This window comes from Ranitomeya variabilis, chromosome 5 (genome assembly GCF_051348905.1).
Source record: "Ranitomeya variabilis isolate aRanVar5 chromosome 5, aRanVar5.hap1, whole genome shotgun sequence".
Lineage (NCBI taxonomy): Eukaryota > Metazoa > Chordata > Amphibia > Anura > Dendrobatidae > Ranitomeya > Ranitomeya variabilis.
Window position 1 is genome coordinate 58,068,647 of NC_135236.1, and position 17,469 is coordinate 58,086,115.

Below are 17,469 nucleotides of genomic sequence, written 5' to 3' on the forward strand. Positions count from 1 at the left end.
TCCGAGCTGGTTCCTCTGTTTTTTCAAAATGTGGTGCGCTTGCATGGTATTCCGGAGAATATCGTTTCTGACAGGGGAACCCAATTCGTGTCTAGATTTTGGCGAGCGTTCTGTGCTAGGATGGGCATTGATTTGTCTTTTTCGTCTGCTTTCTATCCTCAGACTAATGGCCAGACCGAGCGAACTAATCAGACCTTGGAGACTTATTTGAGGTGTTTTGTGTCTGCGGATCAGGATGATTGGGTTGCCTTTTTGCCCTTGGCGGAGTTTGCCCTCAATAATCGGGCTAGTTCTGCCACCTTGGTTTCTCCTTTCTTCTGTAATTCGGGGTTTCATCCTCGTTTCTCTTCCGGTCAGGTGGAGTCTTCGGATTGTCCTGGAGTGGATGCTGTGGTGGAGAGGTTGCATCAGATTTGGGGGCATGTGGTGGACAATTTGAAGTTGTCCCAGGAGAAGACTCAGCATTTTGCCAACCGCCGTCGTCGTGTTGGTCCTCGTCTTTGTGTTGGGGACTTGGTGTGGTTATCTTCTCGTTTTGTCCCTATGAAGGTTTCTTCTCCTACGTTTAAGCCTCGGTTCATCGGCCCGTACAAGATATTGGAGATTCTTAACCCTGTGTCCTTTCGTTTGGACCTCCCTGCATCTTTTTCTATTCATAATGTCTTCCATCGGTCATTGTTGCGCAGGTATGAGGTACCGGTTGTGCCTTCCGTTGAGCCTCCTGCTCCGGTGTTGGTTGAGGGTGAGTTGGAGTACGTTGTCGAGAAGATCTTGGACTCCCGTGTTTCCAGACGGAGACTTCAGTATCTGGTCAAGTGGAAGGGCTACGGTCAGGAGGATAACTCTTGGGTGACAGCCTCTGATGTTCATGTGGTTTCTGGTGGTACTGCACTTGTGTGCTTCATCTCCTCTGTTCACCTGTTTTCCATCAGTATGTGGGAGTTTTCTATTTAGCCTTGCTCCTCAGTCATTTCTATGCCGGCCAACAATGTTACCAGAAGCCTTTCTGTTGCATGTTCCTGCTCCTAGACTACTATCAGCTAAGTTGGACTTGTTGTCCTAAGTTTGTTTTGCATTTTTGTTCCAGTTCTCTGTGATTGAATATTTCTGAGGCTGGAAGCTCTTGTGAGCTGAAATTGCCACTCTGGTGTCATGAGTTGATGTTAGAGTCTTAAAGTAATTTCAGGATGGTATTTTGAAAGGGTTTTCAGCTGACTGTGAAGTTCCCTTTTCTGTCTTCCTACTATCTAGTAAGCGGACCTCAATTTGCTAAACCTATCTTCATACTTCGTATGTCATTTTCCTCTAAAATCACCGCCAATATATGTGGGGGCTACTGTCTGCCTTTTGGGGAAAATTTCTCTAGAGGTAAGCCAGGTCTGTATTTTCCTCTGCTAGGGTCAGTCAGTTCTCCGGCTGGCGCTGGGCGTCTAGGGATAAAACGTAGGCACGCTACCCGGCCACTGTTAGTTGTGCGGTAGGTTTAGCTCATGGTCAGCTTGAGTTCCCATCTTCCAAGAGCTAGTCCTTTTGTATGCTTAATTACGTTCTCTTGCCATTGAGAACCATGACAGATATGACTTAGTCTATTAATGAGGCGCCATGCTATTGATGCTGCGATCACTTTCCTCCGGCATGGGCATGGAGCAACGTTGGCCAAGACGCGCTATGCTTTGGTGCTCTGCGATATCACTGGACTGTCATTAGGCCTACTTCATGTGGAATAATCATCCTCAAGTTTCCGTTCTAATTTATTCCCAAATTGATGGTATCCGCCTCGGTGACATTCTTCTGTACACTTGCCGGGGCGGCATTCACTGACAATGATACTAATGCTATCAGCTTTTTCCTGAACCTTTCCTGAACTTTCTGCAGTGAAATTACTTATATTGTCAGCGATATTCACAATTCTGCTGCCTAACACTGAAATCAGCCAACACATAAAATCCGGACTCCTTAAAGGGATTGTCCAGTGAGAACCAGTTATCACCTATCCACGGGTCGAGCTATACCACCGTTCCATTGATTTCCTGTAGAGCCGCCAAGCGCTGCGCACAGCTTTTCCTGCGCACCCACCGAAAATGCATCCCACTATCAAATAAGTTGTCACCTATACAATCGATAAGTGATCATTTATTTTAACTGGATGACCCCTTTAACCAGAGACATAACCAGAGGCTCCTTTAACCTGTGTCTCAATGTAATATCTGTAACTAATACAGTATTCGCTAATAGGAACTCCAAACAAGATGACATCTTTTAAAGGGAATCTGTCAGCAGGTCTTGTTGTGGAACCTGAGAGCTACACGATGTAGGGGCAGAGACCTTGATTCCAGGGATGTATCATTTTTTGGGCTGTGTTTTTCTGTTCTAATACAATCAGTGTTTTACCAGCAGGATATTATCACTACAGGACTAGGTGTCTTGTGCCTTCTGGTCCAAACCTGCCCCCACCACTGATTGGCTGCTTTCTATTACAATGCAATTTATATAGAAAGCTGCCAATCAGGAGCGTGGGCGGGGTTATACAGAGCTCAGCAGTCCGAGCTCTGCTATATCTACAGCACAGAAAACTGTTATTCTATCATAACTGCTGCACCGAGTAACTAAGTGACACAATGCTGGAATCAGGGTTCCTGTCCCTACATCATGCTGCTGTCAGATTACATAGCGATGACCTGCTGAAAGATTCCCCTTTACTAGAGATAAAATTGTGTCATATAGAAAAAAAAAATTGCGACACTTCAAATGTTTTTATACCAGAATTCCCATGAAAACATGATTTGTTCGCAAAATTTAGATATCAACTTTTACCAAGGAATCATAATTCTTAAGTACCAATTAAAGAGCAAATCTTAATATTACAGTTTCTATAGTCAAACCACTCAGATTTATCCATAAAAGGTCAACTTCATATTTTGATTGTAATAAAAAAAATGTCCAGTATCTTCCCAAAAGGGAAAATGTCACCATAGATAACACCCTAATTCTGTCTCCTTTCCAAGCCACTCAGATATAATAATAATAATAATCTTTATTTTTATACAGCGCTAACATATTCCGCAGCGCTTTACAGTTTGCACACATTATCATCGCTGTCCCCAATGGGGCTCACAATCTAAATTCCCTATCAGTATGTCTTTGGAATGTGGGAGGAAACCGGAGAACCCGGAGGAAACCCACGCAAACACGGAGAGAACATACAAACTCTTTGCAGATGTTGTCCAGGGTGGAAATCACCTATTGTTTAAATCACTTTTTATGTAAAATGCATTTGTTTTTTAATTGTATTTAATACAGCTATATCTTTGATATATCTCAATCTCAAATCTTGCAATATTCACACAGTCCCTGGGTTTTATAGTAGACTCATACTTTCAGATGACTTTTCATAAGTCTCATAATCTCCAGAGGATTAAAATAATAGGTGACACCCTTATACACAGTTGATAACACAGGATCCACCATTCACAATAGGTGATATCACAGCTCACCTCCTCCTCCTGTACACTGACTGATAACACCTCTATATACAGTAGATAACACAGGAACCACCATTCACAATAGGTGATATCACAGCTCACCTCCTCCTGTACAATGACTGATAACACCTCTATATACAGTAGATAACACAGAATCCACCACTCACAATAGGTGATATCACAGCTCACCTCCTCCTCCTGTACAATGACTGATAACACCTCTATATACAGTAGATAACACAGAATCCACCACTCACAATAGGTGATGTCACAGCTCACCTCCTCCTCCTGTACAATGACTGATAACACCTCTATATACAGTAGATAACACAGGATCACCATTCACAATAGGTGACGTCACAGCTCACCTCCTCCTCCTGTACAATGACTAATAACACCTCTATATACAGTAGGTAACACAGGATCCACCATGCACAATAGGTGATATCACAGCTCACCTCCTCCTGCTGTACAATGACTGATAACACCTCTATATACAGTAGATAACACAGGATCTACCATTCACAATAGGTGATGTCACAGCTCACCTCCTCCTCCTGTACAATGACTGATAACACCTCTATATACAGTAGATAACACAGGATCCACCATTCACAATAGGTGACGTCACAGCTCACCTCCTCCTCCTGTACAATGACTGATAACACCTCTATATACAGTAGGTAACACAGGATCCACCATGCACAATAGGTGATATCACAGCTCACCTCCTCCTCCTGTACAATGACTGATAACATCTCTATATACAGTAGATAACACAGGATCCACCATTCACAATAGATGATGTCACAGCTCACCTCCTCCTCCTGTACAATGACCGATAACACCTCTATATAGAGTAGATAACACAGGATCCACCATTCACAATAGGTGATGTCACAGCTCACCTCCTCCTCCTCTACAATGACTGATAACACCTCTATATACAGTAGATAACACAGGATCCACCATTCACAATAGATGATGTCACAGCTCACCTCCTCCTCCTGCACAATGACTGATAACACCTCTATATACAGCAGAAAACACAGGACCCACCATTCACAATTATTCATGCCCAAATTTAAGCAAGTTCTGATAACTTTTATATGCAAACAAATAGACCGTGGTTCATCAAGCAGTTTTGTAAGATTTTTTATTTTTTTCTATGGTAATATGAAATATAAAAAAACATGTATTAAATTTTTTAAATACATTTACCGTACTATAAAAATATAATAGAAACCACAGATCATTTTCTAATGACAAATTCCTTTTAATTTAGGGTAATCTATGACAAATGAGTAACCACGAAGACAAAAGTCAAAAATAAAAAATAACACTAGCCTGTATTTCTCCGATCTTGTCTTATTACTCTACTTACTTGCCATCTGCCAGGTTGATCTTCTTGAAGAATGGGTAGTTTTCGGGGGTTGGATTTCCATGTTGATCTTCATATACAAATACTGGGGAGCGTCCAATTTCCACACCCAGTTGTTGGACACCCTTTTCATTGTAAATGGAGAGCAGGAAGAACTGGGCTCCCTTCCTGACTTTGAGAGTGATGAGAATGGAGAAGTCTTCTGGAAATGGGTCATCTGCACCAATGGATAGAATGAAGATATTAGTGTTCTTGGGTACGTTTTTCAAACACTCCACACATTTGTTGTTAAGGAAAAACTAACTATATTCTGAGTATGTATTTTAGGCAGGGAGAGGAGAATTAGCCGCTGTCAGACACATCTGGCGGTGGGTTATCTTTTCCGAGAACAAAAACATTGGGCATGTTGAAAACCAAGAGCCCGATCCTTCTATCCCCAGACATCTGACATTGGGGAAAAGATGGGACAAACAAGGCAGCTCAGTGGACACCTGGAGATTACACATTCACACATAACCATTAGATTGTTGGTCAATCCAGCCAGAAATTGGCTGCTTTGATCACCCAATGTGCTGTCATACATTTACTTAGCTTATTGAGGGTATTTCCACACAACTAGTGATGGGTGAACCCAAACAGTAAAGTTCTGGGTCCGTACAAACCATGAGCATGGATTTCTCCATGAAGTCTGTGATACTGCTTGGGTTTGGCACCCCAAACATCCTTTGTTTCCTATGCTGTCATCTGTAAGATCATTACCACCGGTCGGAGAGCTGCAGTTACCATGCTGTCATATGACAGCTTGAGCCAGCAGCTGTGGCTGGCAGTAAAAAGTTTACCTCCAGTCACAGGTGTCGGCTGATGGGAAAGTACTACTCCCATCAGCCTACACCTGCTGTCTCCAAAAACACAGAGAGCAGGCGCTGCTGATAGGAGTATTTATCATCTGGTGCCTGCGCTATAAATAAATAAATCATTTTAAAAAACACCATGGAGTCCCCTTCATTTTTGAGAACAAGTCAAGCAAAAGCAGAAAGCTGGGGGCTAGTATTCTCAGGCTGTTAAGGGGTCATGGATATTGCCCCCCCAGCCTAAAAATAGCAGCCACAGCTGCCCCAGAAAAAGGCACATCTATTAGGTGCGTCAATTCTGGCGCTTTTCCCGGCAAGTGGGAGAATGGTTGTGGGGTTGATGTCAGCTGTTTTATGGCAGCTGACATCAAGCTCACAGGTTAGTAATGGAGAGGTGTCTTATTACTTGTAAAAAAAACACAGCCAGGATAAAATCCTTTATTTGAAAGAAAGACACAGCCTCCTTTATTTGAAAAAAAAGCACAGTTATACTCACCTTATGCCCATTGAATTGAAGCCCTAGTTTCCTGTAACAAAAAAACCTAGATAGCGGTCAGGGATGCAATCACTATCTCCGGCAGCCAACACACACTGAAAAGAGTGTAATCGCTCCTGCAGCATGTAGAGCTGAACTTCAATGGGAAAGTTCACCACAGTTCAAACCTGATGAACCCCAGTGACCTCACTCACGGTGCTGCTCGCTGCATGAGAAAGTTCCCAGCTATGAACTCTGGCAAACTTCCTCATGGCAGCTCAGTGCTGCATGCTGCAGGAGCGATTACGCTCCTGTCAGTGTGTGCCGGCAGTCAGCCATAGCGGTCGCAACACTGAAGTGACCACTATCCAAATCATCTGAATAGTCATTATTAATATCATGTCACAGCTGATTGGTTAGCCTTTACTGGTTATTTTATGGGGGATCCCATATTAATATGACGTAGGGCCCCCCCATCATTTCAAACCAGGATAGGCTAAACAGACAGCTGTGGACTGATATTAATAGCCAGGGAATGGGTCAGGGAAATTGGCACTCCTCCCAGGCAAAGAACATCAGCCCTCAGCTGCCCGAGAAATGGCACCTCAATAAGTTGTGCCAAATCTGGCACTTAACCTAGCTCTTCCCACTTGCCCTTTGGCAATTGCAAATGGGGTAATATTTGTGGGGTTAATGTCACCTTTGTTTTGTCAGGTGACATCAAGCTCAGAAGTTAGTAACGGAAAGGCGTCTATAAGACACCCAAATTAGTAACACCATAATAAATTTGGAAATAAACATACAGCAAGAATAAAATCCTTTATTTGAAATAAAAATTAACACCCTGTTTTACACATTTCTTTAAAAATTAAAAGCAAAGTTATACTCACTTTACTCCTATTCCATTGAAGCACTTGTCCCCTGTAAAAAAATGGAAAATGCTCACCTTACGCCTAATCCATCGATACCCATATTCCCTATAAAAAATAAAAATAATAAACAACCATATCCCTCACCAGTCTGATGTGAAGATAATCCATACTGTCCGATGACGATCCGGATGATTTGTATAGCGGTCACATCAGTGATGTGACCGCTATTCCTGCCAGCCGGCACACACTGACAGGAGCATATTCGCTCCTGTCAGTATTTAGTACTGAGCTCCCTTGAGAAAGTTCACGGGAGTTTATATTTGAACCACGGTGACACTACTTATGGCACCGCTGCGTGAGAACATTCTCATGCAGTGAGCGATGCTGTAAATGGGGTCACCGGGGTTCACCTGGTTTAAACTCCAGTGAACTTTCTCAAGGCAGCTCAGCGCTACACACAGCACGAGCAGTCATACTCCTGTCAGTGTGTGCTGGCGGCGGGGATAGCGGTCGCATCACTGATCCAAATTGTCCAAATCATCGTGGAACAGTATGGACATCACCTGTCACTTTGGACAGATAAAGGATATAATTGTTTTTTATTTTTTATTTTTACAGGGGTCATGGGCATTGGTAGATTAGGCATAAGGTGTGTATTTTGTTGTTTATTATTTTCTGCTGTTTTTTTATTACAGGGGACTAGGACTTCAATTGAATAGGCATAATGTGAGTATAACTATACTTTTTATTTTTATTTCAAATCAAACAGTCTGTGTCTTTCTTTCAAATAAAGATTTTTTTTTCTGGATGTGTCTTATTTACAAATTAACTGAGGAGTTAGAAATGGGGGCGTCTCCATTACTAACCTGTGTGCTTTATGTCAGCGGCCATAAAAACAGCTAACATCAACCCCACAGCTATTACCTCACTCTTGCCACCGCACCAGAGCAAGTGGCATGAGCCTGGCAAAGTGCCAGAATTGGTGCATCTAATAGTTGTGTCTTTTCTGGGGCAGCTGCTTGCTGCTATTTTTAGGCAGAGGGAAGCAATAGCCATGTCCCTTTACCAGTCTGAGAATACCAGCATGCAGCTGTCAGTTTTGCCTGCGCTGGTTATCAAAAAATAGAAGAGACCCCCCCCCACATCATTTCTTTTTATTATTTATTTATAGCAGAGGTACCGGCTGATTTCAAGGACAGAAGGCGTAGACTGATGGGAGTAGTACTCATTTATCAGCCGACACCTGGTGGTAAACTTTTTAGTGATCTTACCGCCGATCAGAGCCTGCGTTTGCCACCCTGTCATGCAAATGACAGCATGGCAAACAATGGATGTTCGTGTCCCCCATTCAACTGGGTCCGTCTTCTAGTTCGGGTACAGTTCTGGTACCCAAACCAAACTTTTTTTAGAAGTTCAGCAGAAGCCGCCGGACCCAATCATCCACAGGTTCGCCCATCACTACAAACAGCGTCTTTTTCAAGCAGTTTCCACCACGGAAACCGACTGAAAAGCTTATTAGAAAACGCTCAAAACAATTAGCATAAGCATTTCTATGTTAAAAGGACTTTTGCCGCCACTAGCGGTTTCTTGGTTATTCAATGGAGTGAAAAAAAATGACCATATAACGAGAGTAAAAAAAAAAGACAACAAAAAGCATGGGAAACCATTAAAAAAAAACATTCATGAAGCGACTGAAAACACTTCAGAAAAAAAAACTTCAGAGTCTCCTGAACCATCTTCAGCTTGAAAAATTTGGCTGCTTCTCCTAACTTTAAAACACATCAAGTACATATAGCCTTAGAAAATTGTTTGGGGACCTGAAAACAGGTTCTACATCTATCTAAATCCTTGGGCAAAATACTGTGCCTTAAAAAGTATTCATACCCAGTGAACTTTTCCACATTTTTTCATACTACATTTGCATTTGTATTCAACCCCCTAATAAACCTACAAAAAAACCCTGAGGGCCCAATTGCCTCCAGAAGTCACATACCGGTAATTAGTAAATTGAGTCCACCTGTGTATAATTTATTCTCAGTATAACTACAGCTGTTCTGTGAAGGCCTCACAGGTTTGTTTGAGAACATTAGGGATTAAACAGCATCATGAAAACCAAGGAAACCACCAGAAAGGTTAAGGATAAAGTTGTGAAGAGGTGTAAAGCAGGGTTAGGCTTTAAAAAAATAGACCAAGCTCTGAACATCTCACTGAGAACTGTTCAAGCCATCATCCAGAAAACGGATGGAGTATGGCACACCTGAAAACCTACCAACACATGGCTGTCCACCTAAACTGATATCCAAGCAAGGAAAGCACTAACTAGAGAAGCAGCCAAGAGGCCCATGGTCACTCTGGAGGATCTGCAGAGATCAACAGCTCAGATGGAAGCATCTGTCCACAGGACAACTATTTTTTGTATACTACACAAATCTGGTCTATATAGAATAGTGGCAAGAAGAAAGACATTTTTGAAAGCAAGCCATAAGTCCCATTTACAGTTTGCAGAAAATTATGTAGGGGACACAGTAGGCAGAAGAATATGTTCTGGTCAAATGAGATCACCAAAAACTTTTTGGGCTAAGTGCAAAACGTGTGTTGGAAAACTAACACCGCACAACACCTTGAAAACACCATCCCTACCATCACACATGGTGGTGGCAGCATCATGCTATGGGGAGGTTTTTTTTCAGCAGGGACAGGAAAACCAGTCTGAGTTGATGGGAAGATGGATGGAGTTAAATACAATGATACAAGGCAGTACTGAAGGAAAACCTGTTAGAAGCTGCAAAATACTTGAGACTGGGGTGTAGATTCACCTTCCAGCAGGACAAAATTGGTGTTCGCAGATGCCTCTATCCAATCTCCCTGAGCGAGAGAGTCTGCAGAGAAGAAGGGGCAAAATTTTCAGCCCCTAGATGTGCAAAGCTGTTGGAGACAGACCCCAAAAGACTTGCAGTGGTAATTGCAGCAAAAGATGGTCCTACAAAATATTGAATCAGGGGGGCTGAATACAAATGCACATCACAATTTTCAGATTTAGATTTGGAACCTAATTAGAAAACCCTGTATAATTTCCTTTACCCCTCACAAATACTTGCTACTTTTTGCTGGTATCACATAAAATCCTAATAAAATACATTTAAGTTTGAGGGTGTAACATGAAAAAAATGTGGAAAAGTTCACAGGGTATGAATACTTTTTCAAGGCACTTTGTATAGTTGATATTTTTACGTACATTTGAAAATCATCCATGCAAAGTAATTCTGCTGCTGCAGGAGAAATAAGGTTTCATATGGTCCCCACCTCACTGAAATTATGAACCCATCTGTGCAGTGCATGGATGATCTCAGCCAGGAAATCTTTGCTCTTGCTGAAAGGTGTATCGTTAGAAAAGGATTAACACTTCCACTACTATTCCATGTTTAATGACCTTTTTATATGTCTCAATCCCCCCCCCAAAAAAAAAGTAAAAGTGTTTGCCCCTTCCTGATTTCCTATTATTTTGCATGATTGTCACATGTAAATGTTTCAGATCACAAAACACATATAAATATTAGACAAAGATAACACAAGTAAACACAAAATGCAGTTGTTTTTAAATGAAGATCTTGATTATTAAGGGAAAAAGAAATCCAAACCTACAGGGCCCTGTGTGAAAAAGTGATTGCGCCCCCCCCCCCCCCCCCATAAAACATACATTTTCTGTAGTTTATTACATCTTTGGGAAGCTGAGTTCAAATTCCTTAGCCACACACAGACCTGATTACTGCCACACTTTACAATTTTAGGCTGTAAGCACAACATTCAGTTGTGGAAGTCGGGCCCTCATACCACCCTGATGAAGTCTGTTTTTGACATTTTAAGCAGATACATGGATGTTAGTGGCCTGCTGGAGGTCATTTTGCAGGGATCTGGCGCTTCTCCTTGCACAAAGGAGTAGGAAGCAGTCCTGCTGCTGGGTTGTTGCCCTCCTACGAATCCCTCCACATCTCCTGGTGTACTGGCCTGTCTTCTGGTATCTGTTCCATTCTCTGGACACTGGGCTGACAGGCAAAACTACCCTTCTTGCCATAGCTTGCATTGATGTGCCTCCCTGGAGGAGTTGCACTATCTGAGCAACTTCTGTGGGTTGTTGGCACCACCTCATGCTACTGTACAGTACCTCTAGGGGTGAGGGCAATGACAAAATGCAAAAGTGACCAAAACAACAGCCAAAAAGCATGAGAACAGAAAAATGGTCTGTGGTCACCCCCTGCAGAACCACTTTTTTTTATAGGGGTTGTCTTGCAAATTGCAGATCATTTCTACCTGTTGTCTGTTCCATTTGCACAATTGAAGGATAAATTAATTCACAATCAGTGTTGCTTCATAACTGGACAGGTTGATTTCACAGAAGTGTGACTGATTTGGAGTTACATTGTGTTGTTTAGGTGTTCCCTTATTTTTTGAGCAGTGTACATATACACATTTATCCACATATTATACCTACACATGTATATTTAGCTCTTTACTATTTATATGTATATGTATAGTATTGTGCAAATGTTTTAGGCAGTTGTGGAAAAAAAATCTGCAAAGTAAGAATGTTTAGAAAAATGGAAGTGTTAATAGTTTAATCTTAATCAAACCAATAGTTGATGTGATCGCCCTTTTCCTTTAAAATGGCATCAATTCCAATTGTAGTCATAAACACAGTTGTTAACGGTAATGGAAATAAGCGTAGGAGGCTTAAAACTGGGTGAGGAACAGACAAACTCTGATCCAAAGGTGAGGTTGTAGAAGACAATTTCATGTCACAGGTCATACACCATGGTAAAACAGAACACAGCAACAAGACACAAGGTAGTTATAATGCACTAGCAGTGTCTCTCCCCGGCAAAGCAGGCAAAGTTGTCAAAGCAGTCTGGGGTTTCAAGATCTGCTGTTCAAGATCTTTTGAGGAAACACCAGGATATTGGCAACACCTAGGACTGTAAACACTGTGGTCTGTCAAGGATACTTACTGCAGCGTATACACACCATGCTAACTTCCCTATGAGATCAGATGTCCAGCAGTGTCATCAGTTTAGAACTGACAACAACCAGTGGGGCCCAGCTACATCCATCTACTGTTCTGAGAAGTCTAGCCAGAAGTGATCTTCATGGAAGAAATACGGCCAAAAATAAACATGCCATTGACATGGAAAAAAGGCCAAGTGACTAAACTATGCTCCAAATCATGGGACCTGCTGTGCAGACAAATGGCAGCAAGTGCTCTGGACTGACGAGTCAAAATTTGATATATTTTGCTGTAACAGAAGTTAATTTGTTCACCAAAGGGCTGGAGAGCAGATCAATAATGAGAGTCTGCAGGAACAGTGAAGCACAGTAGAGGTTCCTTGAAAGTTCGGGACTCTATTAAAGCAAATTTAGTTAGGGATTTGATCAGGATTAATGCTGAGAAATCCAGGCAGATATTTATCCATCATGTAATACCATCAAGGAGGCATCTGACTGGCTGTAAAAGCAGAAAAACATTCCCAAACATCCAGCCAATGTCATTGAGATCAAGGAGTCCTGGAGGTGATGATCCGGCCCCCGCAGAGCCCTGATCTCATCATCATCCAGTCTGTCTGGGATCACATGAAGGGCTTGCATCCACGGAAGATCTGTGATTAGGTCTTCAAAATGCTTGGAACAACCTTCTTGACAAGTCCCTTCAAAAATTGTGCGCAAATTTATCAAAAATAATTGAAGCTGTTTTCAAGACAAATGGCGGTCACACCAAATATTCATGTGGTCAGATTTCTCTCCTGTTCATAAATTTTGTTAATTCATAAAATTAAACTATGATTTTTTGGCTGACACCCATTTCTGTTACATATATTCATCATGTATATTCTCCTTTATAACGTACAGAGTGTTCTCATCCTGCTGTGTGCGACACACCGCTCTACGCCCTTTCTCATTTCAGGCACACATGATCTTTAGTCTTGATTTGGTGAACCCTATAATCCACGGTGATGCCTTCATATCTATATCTAATATAAGACTTATAAGAATTGATTTATATTTCTATCTAGTGGCCCGCTTTTGTTTTTTATTGTATTTTTATCTTGTGTCTAAATTTTTTTTTTATGCAAGTGTGGGGACCTCTTTGCATGTAGTGCTACCATATACCACTCTTGTCTAATAAAGGTAATTTTATCCCTCTATCATTTGTTCCACTTTTCCTGCTTGGACCATATGTTCAGTGTTCTCCCTTTCCAAATGGTCTACCATTCATCCACTCAGCAAATATATGTCGCCTGTTCCACATTGTGGGCTATTTAATTTATCCAAGTTGATGCATATTATTTGCTACGTTCAGTATGTGCTCATTCTTCTGTGAGTACTGTATTGTAGTATTATTTGTTCACTATATTACTTGAGTACTATGTGGTGGTATTATTTGGTCATTGTATGGTGATATTATTTGAATACTATATTGTGGTATTATTTGGTCATTTATGGTGGTATAATTTGAACACTGTTTGGTGATAATATTTGAGTACGATATTGTGGTATTATTTAGGCACTGTATGGCAGTATTATTTGAGTACTATGTTGTGGTATTATTTGGTCATTTATGGTGGTATAATTTGAACACTGTATGGTGATAATATTTGAGTACGATATTGTGGTATTATTTAGGCACTGTATGGTGGTACTATTTGAGTACTATGTTGTGGTATTATTTCGTCATTGTATGGCAGTATTATTTGAGTACTATGTTGTGGTATTATTTGGTCATTGTTGGTGATATTATTTAAATACTATATTTTGGTATTATTTGGTCATTCTATGGTCATATTATTTGAGCTTTATATTGTGGTATTATTTGAACACTGTATGGTGATATTATGTGAGTACAATATTGTAGTATTATTTGGGCACTGTATGGTGGTATTATCTGAGTACTATATTGTGGTAATATTTGGTCATTGTATGGTGATATTATTTAAGTACTATATAGTGGTGTTATTTGGGCACTGTAAGGTGGTACTATTTGAGTATTATGTTGTGGTATTATTTGGTCATTGTATGGCAGTATTATTTGAGTACTATGTTGTGGTATTATTTTGTCATTGTATGGTGATATTATTTTAATACTATATTGTGGTATTATTTGGTCATTGTACGGTCGTATTATTTGAGCATTATATTGTGGTATTATTTGGTCATTGTATGGTGATATTATTTGAGTACTATGTTGTGGTATTATTTGGTCATTGTATGGTGGTATTATTTGAGTACTATATAGTGGTATTATTTGAGCACTGTATGGTGACATTATTTGAGTACTATATTGTGGTATTATTTGGGCACTGTACGGTGGTATTATCTGAGTATAATGTTGTGCTATTATTTGGTCATTGTATGGTGATATTATTTGAGTACTATGTTGTGGTATTATTTGAGCACTGTACGGTGACATTATTTGAATACTATATTGTGGTATTATTTGAGCACTGTATGGTGGTATTATGTGAACACTGTATGGGGATATTATTTGAGTACTATATTGTGGTATTATTTGAGCACTGTATGGTGGTATTATTTGAACACTGTATTGTGATATTATTTGAGTACTATGTTGTGGTATTATTTGGTCATTGTATTGTGATATTGTTTGAGTACTATATTGTGGTATTATTTGGTCATTGTATGGTGGTATTTGAGCACTGTAAGGTGGTATTATTTGAGTACTCTATGGTCATTATTTAAGCACTGTGTGTTGACCTTATTTAACAGTGAACCTTGATATCATGTTAGCAATACATATTGGTATTAATTGAGCCATGGATGTTCGTATTATTTGAGCACTATATGTTGATATTATTTAAACTGTCTGGTGGTATTATTTGTGCACTGTATTATGGTATTATTTGGTCACTGAAAGGTGGTATTATTTGAGTACTATAGGGTGGTATTATTTTGCATTGTGTGGTGCTATTATTTGAATACAGTATTGTTTTTACTTGGTCATTATGGGGTGGTATTATTTGAGCAGTGCATGGTGGAATTATTTGAAGAAGGTATTATATGAGTATTGTTTGATGGTTTATTTTAGTACTTAGAAGTCATATTATGAAAATTCTGTCTGCAGTTCTTATTTGAGTGCTGTATAGTGATATTATTTGAGTGATGTCTAGTGATATTATACGAGTACCATACAGTGGTATTATTTGAATACTGTATTGTGGAATTATATGTTGGTCTTATTTTAGCCCTGCATAATGGTATTATTTTAGCACTGTATATTAGTATTATTTGAGCACTGTATGTTGGTATTATTTGAGTGATGTATAGTGGTATCACATGAGCACTGTATGTTGGTATTATTTGAGTTCTCTATGGCTGTATTATTTGAGCATTGTATGTTAACCTTATTGCAGCACTGTATGGTGGTATTACTTTAATAGTGCATGGTGGTATTATTTTAGCTCTATATGTTGATATTATTTGAGCAAGATATGTTGATATTATTTCAGTACATTATGGTGGGTTTTACTTCTACTTAACGTAGTTATTCCACAAATATATGACAATGTTATTTGCGTACCACATTGTATAGCAGTTATAGTTTTACATTTGTACATTGTATGACAGTACAACAAATCACATCTCTTTACATTCCATGAGCCCTAAATTAAAATATATATATATATATATATATATATATATATATATATATATATATATATATATATCTGCGCTGTAGTTTACAAAGGAGACCTGTTAATAAAAATAATATTTTACATATGTCACCCAACATATAATCTAGCGTGAGTTGTACAGATTGAAATTAGTTAATAAATTAATTCTGAGTTGTGTACGATAGATATTAATATTTACCGGGCGGTTGCAGTCAAAGTCTCCTGGATTGGAACCACAGTTTGCCGCGTGTAACGCAGTCAGAGTCTTCTAGGTAGGTGAACAATAATAAAGCTTCCAGCTTTCTTTCCTTCTACTAAAAATATGATAGATCCTTTTTGGTACTGTGTGCAAGTTTGTGCAAGTTTCTAGCCGTTCACGTGGAACACCACGTGCATGTGACGTCACACGAGGTCCTGTCCTGCGCCTCGTCGGCAACAAGCGTGTGGAAGCGCTGGCTCATGCTGAAGATCCAGGCGCACTATTCACGAGGTAAGGGGTGACTGTCACCGGCCGGGACAGATCTTTTTCACCCGCTCCTCATATTTTTAGTAGAAGGAAAGAAAGCTGGAAGCTTTATTATTGTTCACCTACCTAGAAGACTCTGACTGCGTTACACGCGGCAAACTGTGGTTCCAATCCAGGAGACTTTGTCTGCAACCGCCCGGTAAATATTAATATCTATCGTACACAACTCAGAATTAATTTATTAACTAATTTCAATCTGTACAACTCACGCTAGATTATATGTTGGGTGACATATGTAAAATATTATTTTTATTAACAGGTCTCCTTTGTAAACTACAGCGCAGATATATATATATATATATATTGATTCTTGGTGTTTATTCACTCCATATCGGACTTTTTTGGTAGTTATGTCCGTTTATCTGCAGCAGTAGGACTATCAGTGTTAATACACTGTGTGCAGCGCCCGCAGTTGCTTTTACTTATTCTAAATTAAAATATGTTGCCTTAAAAATCTGATAATTCTGTCTGCCAAAAGAAAACTGTAGTAAAATGTCCATTGCAACAATCACCGAATTTAATATTTTTTTAGTTGTTAGTCACAACATACCGGGATATAACTGCTTAGTTGGGGCGCTAAAGTGCGTTCTGTTCTCCACTCGAAAAGCAATGTCTGTCTCTTCAATTCCTTGTCTATGTGTGCAAAGTCCGGCCTCTAACGTAACTCCTTCAATTTCTTCATTGAGTTCCAGGGCTTTTAAGACGTTGACTGGGGTTGCTACAAATGGAAAAAAAAAGATCTAGTCAGTCATTATACGTAATAACTAGAAAATCATTATACGAACTGCATTGTCAGAAAATTAAAATATGGCGAGTTGTCAAGAGTGGACTGGAAAGAGGGTGGAAAGGAAAACACACAAAGGCAAAACAACAAGAGTACTAAAGAAACAATGGAGCAGATTTCCACTGATATGTATATATTATATGGTGGTGCTTGAAAATTTGTGAACCCCTCAAAATTTTCCAAATTTCTACATGAATGAGACCAAAAACTACATCAGATTTCACACAAGTACATATAGAGAACTATATAAGTAAGTAAAAAATAATATTAAACCTTGTCATTTTTAATTAAGTAAAATTATACTGCATCTCATGTCTGTGAGTGGAAAAAGTAAGTGAACCTTGGCTTTCAGTACCTGATGTGACCCCCTTGTGCAGCAATAACTGCATTAGGATATTTCTGGTAACTGTTGATTAGTTT

General features: G+C 39.8%; 1 protein-coding gene across 2 annotated transcripts in view; it reads right to left on the reverse strand.

Moving 5' to 3' along the window:
- COL5A3 (collagen type V alpha 3 chain) overlaps window positions 1-17,469 on the reverse strand; it is a 269,595-nt gene that overhangs the window by 179,400 nt on the left and 72,726 nt on the right. For both annotated transcript variants that reach the window (XM_077262068.1, XM_077262069.1), the window contains exons 2-3: window positions 16,816-16,983; window positions 4,867-5,080 (exon numbers count right to left, since the gene is read on the reverse strand). In XM_077262068.1, the coding sequence (XP_077118183.1) occupies window positions 4,867-5,080; window positions 16,816-16,983 (382 nt within the window). The remainder of the gene's footprint in view (window positions 1-4,866; window positions 5,081-16,815; window positions 16,984-17,469) is intronic.